The following is a 19,938-nucleotide window of genomic DNA, read 5'->3' as shown; positions in this document are numbered from 1 at the left end:
ATACTAACACGAGATTGTATTAAAGAAAAAAGGCCTGGAAATGTATTCCAGTGGGTGTAACAAGCAAGAAGGCGGTAACTGCAGTCTAGGGTCAAAGGTTCATGTCAGAGGTCAGGGTCAATATGAATAAAAAAGTACCTCATAGTAAGACCACATCTCCAATGATCTACCTACAATTAATTTGGCTGGACAATAAAAACACCTCTCAGTTTCACTGTAGGGCAGAGTAGAGGTCTCCTAAATGGGGATGATAGAACGCTGTGTTGGTACACTTCTCTTGCAATGTCTCTACATTAGATCCTAGACTTTGTTGTTTAATTCCTTTTAACACGTTATTTGCTGCTGTAGGTTTTGCAGGCACTCCAGGCTACCTCTCTCCAGAGGTCTTGAGGAAGGACCCCTACGGCAAGCCGGTGGATATCTGGGCCTGTGGTGAGTGACTCCCTCCTTCAATGTGCGCGCGCGCGTGTGTGTATACTAACCCCCCCCCCCCCCCCGTGTGTGTGTTCTGTGTGCAGGTGTGGTCCTGTACATTCTCCTGGTGGGCTACCCTCCCTTCTGGGATGAGGACCAGCACAAGCTCTATCAGCAGATCAAGGCTGGGGCCTATGATGTGAGTAGTGACCATCTGCCCCCCCCCCCCCCCCCCCCCCCCCCCCCTCTCTGTTTACCATTCACCTCTATGGGATTAGAACAGATTTGTGTGTGCATGATTATATTATGTTGAATTCACTGAGAGACCAGTGTGTATGTGTGCATGCACGTATGTTGCATGCACGTGTTCGCTCTCGCTCGTGTGTGTGTACGTTTGGATGAGGCCTTGGGAAAGAGAGAAGAAGGCTGGAGGTAGAGCTGTAGGGAAGCAGCAGAGTGGTGTTGGGTTGGGCTTGAAGGAGCTTTTAGCAGCACTCAGGCCATTAACACTAAACTGATGGGAGGAGAGGGGGAAGAGCTCAAAAGAGCCTCACACTGTGTGTGTGTGTGTGTGTGTGTGTTTGCATGTGTGTGTGCTCAACGGACCACACCAGGGAGAGTGTGTGCCTGTCTGAGTGCACACATACCCTTCAGCTCCCCGTAACGACCCAAACGGTCCCGGTCCATATTTTGCTCTCGTTAATTTTTAATTGGCTGCGATAGAGCTGTGTTTTCTGCCCATTGAGGCTGTCAGAGCGGCCCTCTGCAGTTACTAACCCAGGGGGAGGGGCCTAGGAGACTCTACAGCACTGTGGCAGCCCAGGGACACAACTCCAACTACTGCGTGAGGAATACAAGCTAATAGGGATGCTCTGATGTGTATACATGCAGCAGGACTGTGTTTTGTATTCTTTCTGTATACCTTTGGTTTAGGGCTTGGGAGAGCTCGTTCTACTAAATCAAATCAAATTTTATCCGTCACATACACATATTTAGCAGATGTATTGCGGGTGTTGCGAAATGCTTGTGTTCCTAGATCCAATAGTGCAGTAGTATCTAACAAGTAGCTGTTAACCAGCTAGTTACTAACTACCTCCTAATTCAGGTTCAGATATGTTACAACTGGGTTGGAGCAAAATCCTGCACAGCTAGTAGCTCTCCAGGAGGATGGTTGGCCACCTCTGGTTAGCACTTAATTCAACTCATACGGTCTACTCATGTCTTGACCATTGTCTTATCAGATCTGATTGGGTGAGGTGTAATGCAACTGAATAAACATGGATTGTTTTTGGCTTCAGTAATTGATTTGGTGCAATCTTTTCCGATGCAGCAATGTCCAAGTACGCCCCGACTTTCAATTTATGATTCAATTTATTTATTTTTGTATCTAGTTTAATTTTCTGTCTGAAAGCACCATTCAGTTCAATTATATTTCCTCATAAGTCCTCGTAATTAGATAGCAGGCTTCGTTGTTTGGCATCTCTGCAATGTGGGTAGATTCTTTTGCGAATGTGTGTACTCTCTGTGTGTGTTTGTGTGTCTGTGTGTGATTGCAGTGTGTGTGTGTGTACGTGTGCACACACGGGTGCGCGTGTGTACGCATTTCTGGTGCGCATGCTTGTTTGTAATGTGTGTGTGTGTGTATGTGTTTTTATAATGTGTTTGCGTGTGACGGAGAGCTGCAGTCTGGAAGCAATGTGATTATGAGGACCAGCCAGGGCATTAGTTTGGGCGGCCGGCCGAATGAAGCGGAAAGGCCCACCATGACCAGCACTACCTCCTCCTCCTCCTCAATATCTCTACCATAGTACTCACTAATTCAATGAGTCTCAATCACAAAGAGCCTCGTGCTGTGGTGTGTGTTGAGCTACAGTGCATTCGGAAAGTATTCAGACCCCTTGACTTTTTCCACATTTTGTTACGTTACAGCCTTATTCTAAAATTGATTCAATAGTTTTTTCCCCCTCATCAATCTACGCACAATACCCCATAATGACAAAGCAAAACAGGTTTTTAGAAATGTTTGCTAATAAAAACTGAAATATCATATTTACATAAGAATTCAGACCCTTTACTCAATACTTTGTTGAAGCACCTTTGGCAGCGATTACAGCCTTGAGTCTTCTTGGGTATGTCGCTAGAAGCTTGGCACACCTGTATTTGGCGAGTTTCTCCCATTCTTCTCTGCAGATCCTCTCAAGCTCTGTCAGGTTGGATGGGGAGCTTCGCTGCACAGCTATTTTCAGGTCTCTCCAGAGATGTTCGATTGGGTTCAAGTCCGGGCTCTGGCTGGGCCACGCTCAAGGACATTCAGAGACTTGTCCTGAAGTCACTCCTGCGTTGTCTTGGCTGTGTGCTTAGGGTTGTTGTCCTGTTGGAAGGTGAACATTCACCCCAGTCTGAGGTCCTGAGTGCTCTGGAGCAGGTTTTCATCAAGGATCTTTCAGTACTTTGCTCTGTTTATCTTTGCCTCGATCCTGACTAGTCTCTCAGTCCCTGCCGCTGAAAAACATCCCCACAGCATGATGCTGCCACCACCATGCTTCACCGTAGGGATGGTGCCGGTTTCCTCCAGACGTGATGCTTGGCATTCAGGCCAAAGAGATCAATCTTGGTTTCATCAGACCAGAGAATCTTGTTTATCATGGTCTGAGAGTCCTTTAGGTGCCTTTTGGGAAACTCCAAGTGGGTTGTCATGTGCCTTTTACTGAGGAGTGGTTTAAGTCTGGCCACTCTACCATAAAGGCCTGATGGTGGAGTGCTGCAGAGATGGTTGTCCTTCTGGAAGGTTCTCCCATCTCAACAGGAACTCTGGAGCTCTGTCAGAGTGATCATCAGGTTCTTGGTCACCTCCCTGACCATGGCCTTTTACATATTTATTATTTTACCTTTATTCAACTAGGCAAGTCAGTTAAGAACAAATTCTTATTTTACAATGACAGCCTACCCCGGCCAAACCCTCCCCTAACCCGGACGCCACTGGGCCAATTGTGAGCCACACTTCTCTCTTGATTGCTCAGTTTGGCCGGGCGGCCAGCTCTAGGAAGAGTCTTGGTGGTTTCAATCTTCTTCCATTTAAGATTCATGGAGGCCACTATGTTCTTGGGGACCTTCAATGCTGCAGATATTTTTTGGTAGTCTTCCCCAGATCTGTGCCTTGACACAATCCTGTCTTGGAGCTCTACGGACAATTCCTTTGCCTCATGGCTTGGTTTTTGCTCGGACATGCACTGTCAACTGTGGGACCTTATAGACAGGTGTGTGTCTTCCCAAATCATGTCCAATCATTTGAATTTACCACAGGTGGTCTCCAATCATGTTGTAGAAACATCTCAAGAATGATCAATGGAAACAGGATGCACCTGAGCTCAATTTCGAGGCTCATAGCAAAGGGCCTGAATACTTATGTAAATAAGGTATTTCTGTTTTGTATTTTTAATACATTTGCAAACATTTTAAAACCATTTTTTCTTTTTGTCATTATAGGGTATGGTGTAGATTGATGAGGATTTTTATTTATTTAATCAATTTTAGAATAAGGCTGTAATGTAACAAAATATGGAAAAAGTCAAGGGGTCGGGATATTTTCCGAAGGCACTGTAATGTGGATGCTATGATGATTACAGGTAGTCATGAATGAATCGTGAATAATGATGAGTGAGAAAGTTACAAATGCACAAATACCATACCCCCAAGACATGCTAACCTCTCACCATTACAATAACAGGGGAGGTTAGCATTTTTTTGGAGTATGATATTATTACTCATCATTATTCACGATTCATTCAGGATTATCTGTAATCATGGCAACCACATACTTAACTTTGGACTACATTAATACACATATAAGATCATTTGTCCCAATACTTTTGGTCTCCTAAAATGGGGTGACTGTACAGAAAGTGCTGTAATTTATAGACGGTTTACCCGATATGGATGAAAATACCCTCTGCACTTTAACCTCATTGTCATTGCATCCTTTCAAATCCAAAAGTGCAGGAGTACAGAGCCAAAACAACAAAGCGTGTCACTGTCCCAATACCTTTGGAACTCACTGTATGTTTATCTGTGTATTTGTCGTTGTACCGTATTTACTTAATGCGCATCGCTAATATTTTCTCCTCTTTCTCTCACCCCCTCGCTCCCTCCCTCCCAGTTCCCCTCCCCAGAGTGGGACACAGTGACCCCCGAAGCCAAGAACCTGATCAACCAGATGTTGACCATCAACCCTGCCAAGAGGATCACTGCTGACCAGGCTCTCAAGCACCCATGGATCTGCGTAAGTCACCCCATCACCAGGCTATCACTCACACGTCATTCAATTTGGATGTACTTGAGTACGGTATCGCTATTACATTTATGGTAACGTTGGCCCCATTTTACCTCCATAACTGGTGCTGTGATGGCGTAATCATTGATTTGTTGTTACTTCTCTGCTTTCCACCTCTTCTCTGCTCCTCTTCCCCCGACCAGCAACGTTCCACTGTGGCTTCCATGATGCATCGCCAAGAGACTGTGGAGTGCCTGCGCAAGTTCAACGCCAGGCGAAAACTCAAGGTGAGGGTGTACAGACACTGACACTCACTTGGGTGCACACAAATATATCTGTTGTGTTAGAGAGATTGTATACACCCCTGTCCTAGCTCTGTATTCTGTCTTCTCCAGGGAGCCATCCTTACCACCATGCTGGTGACCAGAAACTTCTCAGGTGAGGGGGGCATCTGGGTGTTCACATTTAGAATGGCATTAGTGTTCTTCTGCGTTCTAGTTCGTCAAAGTGATCCAAAGATAGGCAATAATAAATTCTGTATGTTCAGAAGTTTAGTGTCCTTACCTCAGATTGAACTTCCCTTGGAGATGAAACTGCCTTGAACACTCTCTCAACCACTTCCCTAAGTAGATGCATTGAGCTTTTTGTTGTTTTATAGACTTTATAAATAAGATAGTGACCTTTATAATAAGGAGCATTGTAAAGTGCAGATGTGTAGAGTAGGTTGTTTGTCCTTGTATACATCCACAACCCACCTGCGTGCCAAGGAATACTGGGATACTAAGTTCTATGGCCCACGTTTCCTGGCTAATTGAGACATTTCAGACTACCATTTCAAATCCTAGCAGCACGTAAAGAGCTTATCTCAGCCTCGTCTGAAGGCCACTCTATAAAGCACTATCGTGGAGGACAGACATTAGACATAGAGCTCTCTGCTCGTAAGAAAGTAGTGTTGTGTGTACAATGTTGCTTCATAACACTGCATAACTGTCACTTGTTGATCTCGGTGTTTTTTGTGGCAATCTTTTGTTATAGTCGGTTGTGATCAATGATAGGCCATTGAAGTTTTTTGTTGTTGTTAACATCGAGTGTGCACACTGGCATAAGTATCGGTAGGATATACAGTTTGGAGCCCATGGATGTATCTGCCCGCCCTCCTCACATCATCTATGAGATGAAAAAGGTGGGTGAGTGGTGTGAACGGGGGGGGCACTTAAAGAAGTAAGTGACACTGTGCTCTAGAGAGGCCACGCCTCTTCCCTGGTTGGTCCCTCCCAACTGAATGCCTCTCTGTCTAATAGTGGGCCGACAGCACACCAGCCCTGCGGCCACCACCAGCACAGCTGCTCTTGCTTCAGAAGGTATGTTAGTCAGGGCAGGGGAGCCGCAGTAGCCTGGCACTGTGCCAACACTGCCCCCTGGTTTGTTAGCATGTGGCCTGGAGTGCCCGCCACTGACCCTTGGTTTCCCCCCCACCCCCCACTGACTTGCGCACTGGCACATACTCTACAGCTCTAGAGTGGCCATCCTCCCATCAAGGCATCCCACAGACACATACACACACACACACACCCCACCCGCTGCCCCCCAAACCCCCTCCCTCCCTCCCTCTTCACCCCTACACTACACGCTCTGAGTGATACAGGACTCTGGACCAAGGCTGGCCCTCCCTAAGGCTTACACGGAACCCAAACCGGCTGCGCACGTGCTCCATCGTGCATACATTTATTTTGTTCCCCTACACCAAACGCGATCACGACACGCAGGTTAAAATATCAAAACAAACTCTGAACCAATTACATTAATTTGGGGACAGGTCAAAAAGCATTAAACATTTATGGCAATTTATCTAGTTAGCTTGCACTTGCTAGCTAATTTGTCCTATTTAGCTAGCTTGCTGTTGCTAGCTAATTTGTCCTGGGATATAAACATTAGGTTGTTATTTTACCTGAAATGCACAAGGTCCTCTACTCTGACAATTAATCCACACAAAAAACGGTCAACCGAATCGTTTCTAGTCATCTCTCCTCGTTCCAGGCTTTTTCATCTTTGAACTTACATGGTGATTGGCATCTAAACTTTCATAGTATTACCACGACAACCGGCAACACAGTTCGTCTTTCAATCACCCAGGTGGGTATAACCAATGAGGAGATGGCACGTGGGTACCTGCTTCTATAAACCAATGGGGAGAGGCAGGACTTGCATCGCGATCTGCGTCAGAAATAGAAAGGAGTTCTATTTTAGCCCTTGGCAACGCATTAACATTGTGTGATGTTCTAAAGAAATGAGAATTGAAGGTGACAGACATAGTTCTCATTGTCACACGCGTGCTCTCTCACGCAGGTAGGGAGTCAAATCAAATCAAATTGTATTTGTCACATGCTTCGTAAACAACAGGTGTGGACTAACAGTGAAAGGCCCTTCCCAACAACGCAGAGAGAAAGAAAATAGAGAAATAATAGAAAAGAAAAACACGTAATAATAAATACACAATGAGTAACGATAACTTGCCTATACATGGGGTACCAGTACAGAGTCGATGTGCAGGGGTACGAGGTAATTGAGGTAGATATGTACATATAACTAGGAGTAAAGTGACAGATAGTAAACAGTAGCAGCAGCGTATGTGATGAGTCAAAAAAGTTGGTGCGAAAAGGGTCAATGTAGATAGTCCGGGTAGCTATTTAGCAGTCTTATTGCCTGTGGGTAGAAGCTATTCAGGCTCATCTTGGTTCCAGACTTGGTGCATCAGTAATGCTTGCCGTCTGGTAGCAGAGAGAACAGTTTATGACTTGGGTGGCTGGAGTCTTTGACAATTACACCGCCTGGTATAGAGGTCCTGGATGGCAGGAAGCTCGGCCCCAGTGATTTACTCCACTTCGGCCCCGTCGATGTGAATGGGAGCATGCTCGGCCGTCCGTTCCCTGTAGTCCATGATCAGCTCCTTTGTCATGCTGACATTAAGAGAGAGGTTGTTGTCCTGGCACCACACTGCCAGGTCTCTGACCTCCCTAAAGGCTGTCTCGTCGTCGATCAGGTCTACCACCGTCGTGTCGTCTACAAACTTAACGATGATGTTGGTTAGTCTGCTATATTTAGAGCTGTCTGAGGCTGTTTGATAGCAGACAGAAATATTTCCATAATTTCCATAATAATTACATTTTTTTGTCTATATTCAGACATATTTCACACCTTTAACATTAACCTGATTTAGCTTAGGTTATTAATGCACACTAAGTCACAGCGCTGATACAACAGGACTGGGTGTGTGTGTGCATGCACAATATGTGTGCCAGTCTACCTACCTAGTGTGTGCATGTCTCTCTTTCTTTCCACTAAATAAATCTTTGCCAACGAACGTTTGGGCAGTCTTAGCTCTAAAAACAAAATAACTAACAAACACCCACACCCTACTTTTCCCCCGCAAATCAGTCCAATTAACATCCACAGATCTTAATCAATGCCCAGTTGATGCCCATACCCCACAGCCTCATTGCATTCGCCTGCATGGACTGGCACCTCCAACCAGCCAGCATGTATCTGTGCCTCTGCAAGCCTGCATGGGTTACCAGATGCACCTGGGTGGTTCTGATTTCTTTCTGGTTTTATCTCTTTCGTGTTGCTTGCTCCGTTTGATTTCTTCCCGTCGTGAACCTTCCTATGGTGAAAGAACAGCACTATGTCACTGGCAGCTTGAGTTGGTTGGTGATGGGTCACGCCCACAGAAGCTTTGCGTAACACTTGGACACGACCCCTTGGCCCTTTCTGTTGCTGTTTGTTGTCTTGTTTCTCCCGCCTGGATGATAGATGGAATTCAATTGTTTTAATTGCAGCAGTTGAACGAAGATATACTGGTTACGGCTTACAACCGCAGGACAGTCTAGGCTTTAGATGCCTGGCAGGCAGGGTGTCTCCCTTTTCCCCCCTACGATGCACCCTTTAGCTGGGCTGCACTCTGGGAGCTGAGCTGCACTCTGGGAGCTGTAGTTTGCTGTGGATAATGCATGCCAAGCTTTTGATATGACCAACCAACCACCATCGCATGAACCACCTGCGAACGAGCCTGAGACCAATTTTTGCCTGTTGTCACGATATATGAAGATACTGACCTTTAAAAAAACAAATCTTGCCCTCTTTTCCCCTTGCCCTCCTTCCTACATTTTTCAATGGAAGGTAAGGGACTTTGAGGATCTTTGAGACCTGATTGAAGGTTATCATATATATGTGTTTGTGTGTGTGTGTTTTTCTCCGTTTCTGTGTCTCTCTGTGTGTTTATATGTCTCACTCTGTCGTTTTTCTTTTTCTATGTGAGAGTTTGCAAGGTACTGTAATGTGTGTACAGTGTGTGTGGCGTCGAGAGCATGTACCTGTATGTGATAATATGTCTGTGAGGCATGCTGAAAAGGAAACGGTACTGTTGTACCACCCTGCTCTCACTGTACATACAGGTACCCTGCTCCCTACAGTCTTCAATGTCCAAGCGTCAGATGACTACTGAGCAGGTCTTCACCTCAGTGACCACAGAGGCTTGTGACATCACTGTCCTCTATTTTCCTCCTACAGTATTATGGCTCCTGGTTGATTGACGCTGGGCGTGGTTTGTTCTAGATTAGTTGCCAGTCATGTCCTAACGTCTGTCCCTCTCCCTCTTCTGTTTCAGCATGCAAAAGTTTACTAAACAAGAAGTCGGATGGTGGAGTGAAGGTAAGTGTTTTGAGCTGTATGGAAGTTCTGTGCCTCATCTCTCTCTCTCTTCTGTCTTTTCAGCTCTCTCTCTCTCTCTCTTCTGTCTTTTCAGCTCTCTCTCTCTCTCTCTTCTGTCTTGTCAGCTCTCTCTCTCTCTCTCTCTTCTGTCTTGTCAGCTCTTTCTCTCTCTCTCTTCTGCTCTTGCTATTTCTCTATTTTCCTGAGAAGTGTGTTGGCATTAGGAGACAGATTTCCAGTGTATGCTGTGGGAACGGAGAGACCAGCGTTTTGACCTCCCCTTCCCCAAGTCTCACAACTCAGTGTCTGTAATGTTTATAAAATGACAGGCAGTTGAAATATCGCTTGCTGGGAGGAACGGTACAAGGTTATTATAGATAAATATTACTTCACTGTCGATATCAGCTATCCAGATTGTGTAAATGGTATATAATCTACACCCATAGTAATTGATAGTAAAGTTATGATTTTCAGTTTGGATGTGTGTGAGTGTGTATCTTTGTGTGTGCAGACAGTTAGCACAGAAAGACAAGTAGGACGATTTTTTTCACCAGCAAAACCTTTCCTCTGATCCTTAGTGATCCGAGTGATCCGCATGCTGAAAGATCATTGGTTTTCAACAAGGAGTCAGTGCATGCAGTGAAGTGCCGTGATCGACAAAGGCCAAACAATAACCAGGTCTAAAGCAACACAACCCGCCTTAACGTTAAAAAGAAAAGCTGCACATTCTAGTAGCTCCGACGCAATCATTTATTTACCAACGTTTCGAGAGCTAAGCCGTCTTCATCAGGGTTTCATGTCAAACACTTCAGGTCACAAGTAAATATAGGTTTCCATTGGACACACGCAGATGTTTGTAATCTGTGGCATGATATCATTGGTCATGATCATAAATTTGTTGAATATGACTTAATGGATCCATATTGCTTTACAGCTATGTCATTTTATTTTACTGGTGGAAAGCCCTCCCTCTATGTTTCCCGTTTGTCCTTCAAGCTCCTGTGGATGTTTTTTTCTCTGTGGGATCTAACTGGCAGCTTCATTTTTCCCCCTCTATTTTTATTGGTTCATTTTTCCCTATGATGCCCTGTTTTTCCCTCCTCTCTGTTGCAATCTGTTCAGAAAAGGAAGTCCAGCTCCAGTGTTTGTTTGATGGTGAGATCTGCTTTGTCTTTCTCTATCTCCTTCTCTCTTTTGTTCCCTCTCTCTTTCTCCTTCTCTCTTTTGTTCCCTCTCTCTCTTTCTCCTTCTCTCTTTTGTTCCCTCTCTCTCTTTCTCTCTCGGTCGAGATGCTAGAGGGTCTGTGGCAGTTTGTCTTGTTGGAATTCCATTGGCTCTCTCAATTCCATCCAACATCTCCAGCATTCTCACCACCATAACCATTTCCCTTCCACAGAACCAGTATCTACAGTACATGGGCTAACACACGCATACATGCGCAAACAGACACACGAACAAATGCGCACACGCAAAAAACACACACCATCCCTTTCCTGCATCTGCATTTCCCCTCAATGCTCTCCCCAGCAGCCAGGCCAAGCCTACCTGTCTATGGACTCACTAGCCTACTGTCTCCCCCCAGAGTAGGTCCCTTCATCCCCCACATTGGCTCACAGCTCCAGGGTTGCCCAGAAAGAAGCTGTAGGTCAGTGCCAAGCCAGAAACTCAAACCCCAAACTATAGCCAAGGTCTCTCCCGCACAACCCTCCAAAGAGCCGGAAAAAAGAACTGTAGCAGAAAAGAAATAGCATAGATAGAGTTCAATGTTGTTTTTTTGATGCAGGGAAAAGCCTACGGAACATTTGTCTGTATAGGAGAGAAAACATTTGAAGTAATTTTCAGGATCTGTTTGAAAAGGGACACACAAGTGACCCCCCCCCCCCCATTCCACTTTCCCAGAGACGCACTGATTACCATGGCAATGGTAGTGTATCCCATGGCAGCAGACTTGGCCTAGCAACAGGAATAGGGTGCATTTGTGCCATTGTAAATATCTATATTTTTTGTTTCTTTATTTTTCAAGTTTCGGAGGATTTATTGAACCCTCATGTTTTTCCCCTTTAAGAGAAACTTTCTCTTTTTTCCCACTTTTATTTTTTCTGTCTTGGTTGCCTACAAAATAATCTTTAGCAGCAACAACCCAGTAGTGACCGATACATCTTTTGGGGAATGTCACAGGACAGAGAATGTCACAGGGCAAAGAACACTCTGAAATGGTCATCCAATCACAGCCTCTCTGTAGTGACCAACAGGACAGGGGTAGTCAAATCCGCATTACTGCTGGCTTTATTTTCTCCCTGGCAGTTGATTGACCAGTGTTACTGATTGACCAGAGATTCCAATCACCTGGTGTCCCAGGTCTGAATTACTCCCTGATTAGAGGGGAATGATAGAAACCAGCAGTACTGCAGACCTTGGGACTAGAATTGAGTAGGGATGAGGCATAGGAGATGTGGAGTGCTTGCATGTGCAGTCACCTACAGTACCTACACTAAATATACAGAAGTATGTGGACACCCCTTCAAATTAGTGGATTCAGCCAAACCTGTTGCTGACAGGTGTATATAATCAAGCACACAGCCATACAATCTACATAGATAAACATTGGCAGTAGAATGGCCCGTACTGAAGAGCTCAGTGACTTTCAACGTGGCACCGTCATAGGATGCCACCTTTCCAACAAGACAGTTCATCAAATTTCTGCCCTGCTAGAGCTGCCCCGGTCAACAGTAAGTGCTGTTATTGTGAAGTGGAAACATCTAGGAGCAACAACATCTCACCCGCGAAGTGGTAGGCCACACAAGCTTACAGAACTGGACCACCAAGTGCTTAAGCGCGTAGTGCGTAAAGATCGTCTGTCCTCAGTTGCAAAACTCACTACCAAGTTCAAAACCACATCGGGAAGCAATGTCAGCACAAGAACTGTTCGTCGAAAGCTTCATGAAATAGGTTTCCATGGCCGAGCAGCCATACACAAGCCTAAGATCAACAATGTACAATGCCAAGCGTCGGCTGGGGTGGTGTAAAGCCCGCCGCCGTTGGACTCTGGAGCAGTGAGGAATCACGCTTCACCATCTGGCCGTCTGACGGAAGAATCTGGGTTTGGCGGATGCCAAGAGAATGTTACCTGCCCCAATGCATAGTGCCAACTGTAAAGTTTGTTGTTTTTCATGGTTTGGACTAGGCCCCTTAGTTCCAGTGAAGGGAAATCTTAATGCTACAGCATACAATGACATTCTAGACGATTCTGTGCTTCCAACTTTCAAATCAAATCAAATGTATTTTATATAGCCCTTCGTACATCAGGTAATATCTCGAAGTGCTGTACAGAAACCCAGCCTAAAACCCCAAACAGCAAGCAATGCAGGTGTAGAAGCACGGTGGCTAGGAAAAACTCCCTAGAAAGGCCAAAACCTAGGAAGAAACCTAGAGAGGAACCAGGCTATGAGGGGTGGCCAGTCCTCTTCTGGCTGTGCCGGGTGGAGATCATAACAGAACATGGCCAAGATGTTCAAATGTTCATAAATGACCAGCATGGTCAAATAATAATAATCACAGAAGTTATCGAGGGTGTAGCAAGTCAGCACCTCAGGAGTAAATGTCAGTTGGCTTTTCATAGCCGATCATTAAGAGTATCTCTACCGCTCCTGCGGTCTCTAGAGAGTTGAAAACAGCAGGTCTGGGACAGGTAGCACGTCCGGTGGACAGGTCAGGGTTCCATAGCCGCAGGCAGAACAGTTGAAACTGGAACAGCAGCAAGGCCAGGTGGACTGGGGACAGCAAGGAGTCATCATGCCCGATAGTCCTGACGCATGGTCCTAGGGCTCAGGTCCTCCGAGAGAGAGAAAGAAAGAGAGAAGGAGAGAATTAGAGAGAGCATACTTAAATTCACACAGGACACCGGATAAGACAGGAGAAGTACTCCAGATATAACAAACTGACCCTAGCCCCCCGACACATAAACTACTGCAGCATAAATACTGGAGGCTGAGACAGGAGGGGTCAGGAGACACTGTGGCCCCATCCGATGATACCCCTGGACAGGGCCTTTGTGGCAACAGTTTGGGGAAGGCCCTTTCCTGTTTCAGCATGACAATGCCCCCGTGTACAAAGTGAGGTCCATACAGAAATGGTTTGTCAAGATCGGTGTGCAAGAACTTGACTGGCCTGCACAGAGCGCTGACCTCAACCCCATCGAAGACCTTTGGGATGAATTGGAACGCTGACTGCGAGCCAGTCCTAATTGCCCAACATCAGTGCCCAACCTCACTAATGCTCTTGTGGCTGAATGGAAGCAAGTCCCTACAGCAATGTTCCAACATCTAGTGGAAAGCCTTCCCAGAAGAGTGGAGGCTGTTATTGCAACAAAGGGGGTAACAACTCCATATTAATGCCCATGATTTTGAAATGAGATGTTCGACGAGCAGGTATCCACATACGTTTGGTCATGTAGTGTACCTCACATGTCTTTGGCTGCGTTTACACAAGCAGCCAAATTCTGATCATGTTTTACTAATTGGTCTTTTGACCAATCAGATCAGCACTGAAAAATATCTTATGTGAAAAGATCTGATGTGATTGGTCAAAATACCAGTGAGTGGAAAAAATATCAGAATTGGGCTGTCTGTAGACGCAGCCATAGAGCCTCATTGAGGCCCACTGTAAGGATCCATCCCACAGCCTGGACCCCTCTTCTCTGGCCATCCTGCACCACCCCACCCCAGCACTATCTCAAGCCCCATGCTTACCACCACTGCACACTCCCCACAACACCATACACACTCCATGAAAAGATCTGCTATGTAGAGTAGCTGTCATTTGTGGTTTGGGGTTGAATGTAGGTCAGTTGTTTTTCAGTCTAATTGTAAAGGTATATGTATTGAATTAAAGTGGGAATCTGTGAGCCTACCAGGAAAATGAATCAAGAAACTGTATTTAAAGCTAGTCTAAATTATATTTATAACATTGATATATAACTGTTAGTGTAGTGTAAGTGCTACTATTTATAATTTAAAGGTAGAATTAATTAAAACTAACAGTTATAGGCTATACAGTGTTTGTTTACATTGACTTTGTTTACAAACATTGGCGTAAAATAGCTTATATTTTGGGTTCTGATGAGGTACGACAGTTAAATTAAGTTCATGATGCATATAAGTTATATTCTTGGGTATATATGGGTATATGGGTATATATCATTAATGGGTATATATCATTCATTTATAAGTAAAAAAATTGATGTAGCTATTAAGGATTCTAGCTTTAAGAGATGACGCCGTCTTAGCGACGACAGCTCTTGTTCTCTTTGATGTAAAGATTTCAATGTTAGAAATACACAGTAGGCTACACAGTATTATAGTCTTAACAGAGTCAGGTTCTATACCCCAGAGCTGGAACAGCTCAACTAGACACTGAAGCTTTGCTTGCATTACTCTTGGGATGGAATGAGTGTTTAAAATGCTCTCTTCAAACCTATTGTGGGTCCATTAAAACCATAAGAATGTCCATATTGCTTAGAACAATAATACTACAATCAAATGTGCCCACCATCACAACCATCTCATCCCCTTTCACGGGTAGTTGTGATCATTTAGCCGTTAGTTTCTGTTAGAAGAGAAAGAGAGGAGTGGTGGCACTGGACTAATGTCTGACGTGTACTGTAGCTTCAGTTTCTGGGGAATGTGAGCATTGAGCTGTGCCTTGTTCAGTATCAGTGTGACCACGGCAGAGACGTGTCAAAAGGCTACTCTGTCTGGGACATTTGATCACCAGTAAAGTACTCCGGTACCAGCTGAAACCTCAACAGCATTTTGCTCTTAACCTTTTATTGACAGATCATACTTTTCAACACCTCTCATGAATTCATCTGGAAAGACTCTCTGTTAAAGGGATAGTTGCAATATTAGTTACATTCTTATTTGCCTTGAAGATATTCTAGGGTCTAGTGCTCTTTATTGACACAACAGTCAGGCTGTGGGGTTGTTGGCGAGAGGCTTTCTTCTCTATGCAACTTACTTTTCATTGTCTTACTCAGGAAATCCTCCAGATACATACATGCCTAAACCGTTTGGGAGAGACACCAACCTTCTCATCAAGGCCTTTCACTGCATGCACAGACTCAGACAACTAGGCGCCGCTAGTCACTTATTCTTCATTCCTTAACCAGATTCTGTAGCCATTTGATATTGGCTGTCTGGGTTGACTCTTTGTGGTCCAAAGATGTTAAGTGCTTGTTCTGATCTGATTCCACAAGGTGGTGCAGACTGTGTTCTATGCTGTCCCCAGGGACAGTGGTTTCTTTACCCTAGCAGGTACCAATCAATATTGAGATTGAAGTGCTGGGTCCTGTCTGGTTCTACTCTCAAAGTCGTTAAGAGATTTTTTACAATGTGTTCGATATTCCTGTGTATTTAGAAATGTTACTAAAGTGTGCAATATCTGCAAAGACTGTAGACTGTAATGCAACAAGAGAAATCACACTCAAGAGGTAGACACGGACTCAAAACCACTTCAAACACCCAATTGGAGACCTCCACACAGGCATTTCCGAAATGAAAGAAAATCGCTAAATTAATTTAGCGTGTCAAGAATGTTCATTTGCTTGCACAGAAGTGTCAATGTCTTCAGAGCGCGTCTTTCTGCACCTACAAATTCCTTTTGACTTTCAAAAGAGGCAGTCATTTTATGTATCAAAGGGAAAACACTGCTGCTGAATTAAAGCAAGTGCGTAGTGCATACTGCACAGACAACAATTGTCCCTGCAAAAACACCATCCGAACACATTGGCAGGCACACTGCAGGCGTAAGTCTCTGCAGACAACATTGTTTACTGTAGCTTGAAGAAGATATCTCTTCCATGACACACACTCACCGACCTGCACCTCAGCCTCGTAGACTGGGGCTGAACAGTCCCATGGGTATATACATATATACATACAGTATACTCTGTAGAAGTCATTTTGTGTTGTTGTTTTTTTTGCCCCAGCCGCAGACAAACAACAATAAAAACAGTGTAGTGAGCAGTACCAGCAGCACCAAAGACAGCAGCATATCATCTTCAGCACCAATGGTATCTCATCTATACTTGGTTTCTCTCATTGTTGCTTTACTCACCCTGTTCCGTTGGATTAGTCCCTAAGTTTCTGTTTAGTTCTTGCTTTTTGCCATCTGTTTGTCTCATCCCCTTTATTGACTCTCCCTTTTTTTCCCCTCCGTTCCTTCCACCCTCTCCTCTTCACCTCCATTTTGAAAAAAGTGTGATGTTGACGATGGTTTTGATGGTTTTTAAACCGAACAACTGGTTTGTGCCTGTGACCCTCTCTCATGAGGCTCCTGTTTTACCCAATCCTACTTTCTTGTCAAACACAGACATATATGACGATGCACAACAAAACATACACAGATAATGGTATTTTAGAATATATTCACAATGTCACGATTGAATGTTCCTAGGGGTCTGTTGTGGGTATTTGTATTTCTCCTGTGATAATGCTGGGGATTTGATACGCTACACATTTATAGGACGGTAGCTGAATAACCGGGGTGTGTGTCAAAATATTTTTTTAAACTATGATACCAAATTCAAAACAAGGAAATTCAAAAGCTCATTAAAACAGGATCCAAATTAAAACAGGATTCAAAAGCTCATGGGTAAAACAGGATCCAGAAATGTCAGGAAACAGAGATATCCCAATTGTATGGAATATGCAGTCCCTCTATCTACAAGTATTTCCTTGTGAACCCTTCCCCCAGGGCACCCACACAACATTTCAATAATACAACTCATCTAAAGTGACATTGAACCTCCCTTTCCAGTCCTGTCTCTGCCCCTCTACTCTGTTAACAGAACATATACAGGGGAAGCAAAGAACTGTGGTGAAAAAGCCTAGAGGCATGTATAGTGGTGTCTGTCAGACAGACTACTGAGCTCCAGTGACCTGAGAGAGACTTTAAACCTGTAGGAGGGAGAGAATCTTAGCCCGGGTGTTTGGCAAGGCAACAATGTACTGTAGAATTGTGGAATGTCAATCAGGCACCCACCCTTCATTTGTCTAGGCGCAATGCTGCTCCTAAATTCAAATTCCAGCTCGCATATACAAGTAAAATGGTTGCACTGTAGAGCCCTGCCCAGGCTAAGAGAAACCCTTTTCTATCAAAGCCAAATCAGAGGACCACCTCCATCAAACTGATTGGGAAGATTCGTTTCTTACTCTTCTCCAGTAGGGCTACCGGTAAGCTATTTGGTGTTGTTGTGGATTCATTGGCTGATGTGGTCAGTGTTAAAGGATGGTTTGTCTCTCTGGGTCCCCGCTCAGTTGATCTGTCAGTCATCCCAAGACAGTGCTGTCTATGCTATATCAGCCTCCAAGCCTTTTCTGATCAGCTACGATGCATAAACTTCCTGAAGGGCAGAATGTCAGGCTCTGTGGTACCATTTAAAGGGACAGTGCAACATTTTGGCGACTAAGCCCTTCTTTCTACTAACCCAGAGATTAACTAATGGATACCATTTGTATGTCTCTGCGTGACTTAATTGCCAAAACGTTGCACTATCCCTTTAAGTTAATGGCCCCATTATCTGAGGGACTGCATCTTCATGTGTGTAGGTGGTTTTGTTGAGATTGAGTCTGTAGACCAGTGTCCTGTGGGAAGGTCCAGGGGTGTGCTATGTGGGAGTGCCTTGGGGGTGTCTGTGATGCAGTATTGTAAGCTATTAGGCGCTTTTGCGATGAGTGTTTCCATGGTGACTGACTGTGACGGCAGGGTCTAGGTTGGAGAAGGAGGGGGGCTGCTGATCCAATCTCATAGCCAGTCAATCCCCTCATCCTCAATTCAGACTTTGCAGCCTTTTCCGTCTGTGTGTGTGTCCCCTCCTCTGTTTCTTTACGTTTTAGATGCCCTCTTCTACATCTGATAGCTCCAATGATAAGTGATTTAGTCCCATAGCTCCTTCCTCTAGTGAAATGGGGTAGTTTGTAGTATGGTCTAATTCTCAAAACCCCATCCTGTCTCGTCGCCCCCCATGACGGAGCCCCTCTGCTGCCTCTGTGCTGTGGCGTGTGTGCTTGGCGCTGTGTTTGTGTGTTTACATGCACCGGGCGTGTGGACTGTGTGTATCCCACACGCCCTGGGCCTTCCCTGGTGGTCACCGCATGTTAAACTCTCTCCTGCTTCCCCTAGGAACCACAGACCACTGTCGTGCACAACCCAGCTGACGGCACCAAGGTAAGCCGCTACTGCACCTCTCTAATCCCATAGCCGCTATAGGCTAATGCTAATGCTAAAATACCTTAGAGTGGTTACTAAGGTACCTCAGAGTGGCTGGAGCTCTACTAAGATACCTTAGAGCGGCGCTAACGCCATGAACGCTTAACCACTCCACATCTACTGACAGTCACACTAACTTAGTCGCACTAACCCTCAAAAGACACAAGCCGCAACTGCTGCAACAGTCCCTCACTCGCCCAAACCACACTGGCTTAGCCACCAAAAAAGTCACATACACACCAAAAAAGTCACATACACACACCCTTAACACACAGTTTGTACCCCACCTCACCAAAAGGCTGTGTTTGGTGTGGGTCCTCATGCGCTCGCCCTCCTGTTTGCCTGGCTGGTTTGTGCAGGGTTTGTGTTCCTCCGAGGGAGCGTCCGTCCAACCGTTTGTCTGTCCGTCCACCTGGGAAAGGCCCCATCCAAGTCATCCCTCAGCACACAGACTAACGCTGTTTCCTCCTGTTATATCTCTGTCTCTCATTTCCTCCTCCTCTCTATCCTCCATGTTTCTGTCCATCACTCCTCTCCCCTACAGGGCTCTACAGAGAGCTGTAACATCACAGAAGAGGAGGATGTGAAAGGTAGGAAAGGTATGCCAAACGTTCACCTACTCTGCATGTTCTCGCACGTCTTCTATCTCTATATCTGTCTGCAAAAGTGTTGGTCAGAAAGACAGGGCTAGAATTCAAGATGGGCCTCAGAGATCTTGGCCAGTGGATTCTCTTGAGGTAGTATATATTATACACATGATTGAAGAAGCCATAGTTATCTGAGAAATGGGGATACAAACTGATCATTCATGTGCTCCTGTGTTGTCAATCCTTCTCCTTCATTTCTTTAGAAAGAGAATAGATTATGATCAAGGCCTGGGAGCCTTTGATGGCCTGAGTTAACTGTCAGGCTGGTGTCTGGGCCTGTGAGCATCTGGGAAATGTGTCCTATAAGAGAGGTAAACACAGATGGAAGGTGTTTGTAAATGAGTATACATTATATGGCTAGAGAGGGAATGAGGAAGCACTGGAGAACAGCTTTTCCTTTGGTCCTTACAGCTGCTGTGGAGAAGTCAAATTAGTTTGTATTCCTACAGAGTGAAAGGAAATGTCTTGCTGAGAATGGAAAAAAAGCACAGTAGTCTTAGCTTTTCAGACTGTGAGAGACGGAGCTGAATACTGAGCGGTCTAGCCGTGGACGTAGACTATGCTTTGTCTGAACAAACTACTAAACTAGCACATGAAGGCCTTATATGTCTTTAGATAGTCCCTAGTCTCCCC

At 45.0% G+C, this 19,938-nt stretch overlaps 1 protein-coding gene across 5 annotated transcripts in view; it reads left to right on the top strand.

Moving 5' to 3' along the window:
* The window catches only part of LOC120017633 (calcium/calmodulin-dependent protein kinase type II subunit gamma), a 107,859-nt gene that overhangs the window by 74,499 nt on the left and 13,422 nt on the right, over positions 1–19,938 (top strand). The window contains exons 8-16 of one of the 5 annotated variants that reach the window (XM_038960537.1): positions 349–432; positions 519–613; positions 4,571–4,693; positions 4,888–4,971; positions 5,080–5,122; positions 5,986–6,045; positions 9,348–9,391; positions 18,572–18,616; positions 19,203–19,248. In XM_038960537.1, the coding sequence (XP_038816465.1) occupies positions 349–432; positions 519–613; positions 4,571–4,693; positions 4,888–4,971; positions 5,080–5,122; positions 5,986–6,045; positions 9,348–9,391; positions 18,572–18,616; positions 19,203–19,248 (624 nt within the window). Of the gene's footprint in view, positions 1–348; positions 433–518; positions 614–4,570; positions 4,694–4,887; positions 4,972–5,079; positions 5,123–5,985; positions 6,046–9,347; positions 9,392–16,376; positions 16,461–18,571; positions 18,617–19,202; positions 19,258–19,938 lie in introns of all 5 variants that reach the window. The other 4 variants (XM_038960533.1, XM_038960532.1, XM_038960535.1 and 1 more) reach the window with 4 other exon arrangements.

The sequence above is a fragment of the Salvelinus namaycush genome, chromosome 22 (assembly GCF_016432855.1).
Source record: "Salvelinus namaycush isolate Seneca chromosome 22, SaNama_1.0, whole genome shotgun sequence".
Classification (NCBI taxonomy): Eukaryota; Metazoa; Chordata; class Actinopteri; order Salmoniformes; family Salmonidae; genus Salvelinus; species Salvelinus namaycush.
Note: the sequence above shows the minus strand (reverse complement) of the source record. Positions and strands in the feature narration are given on the sequence as shown.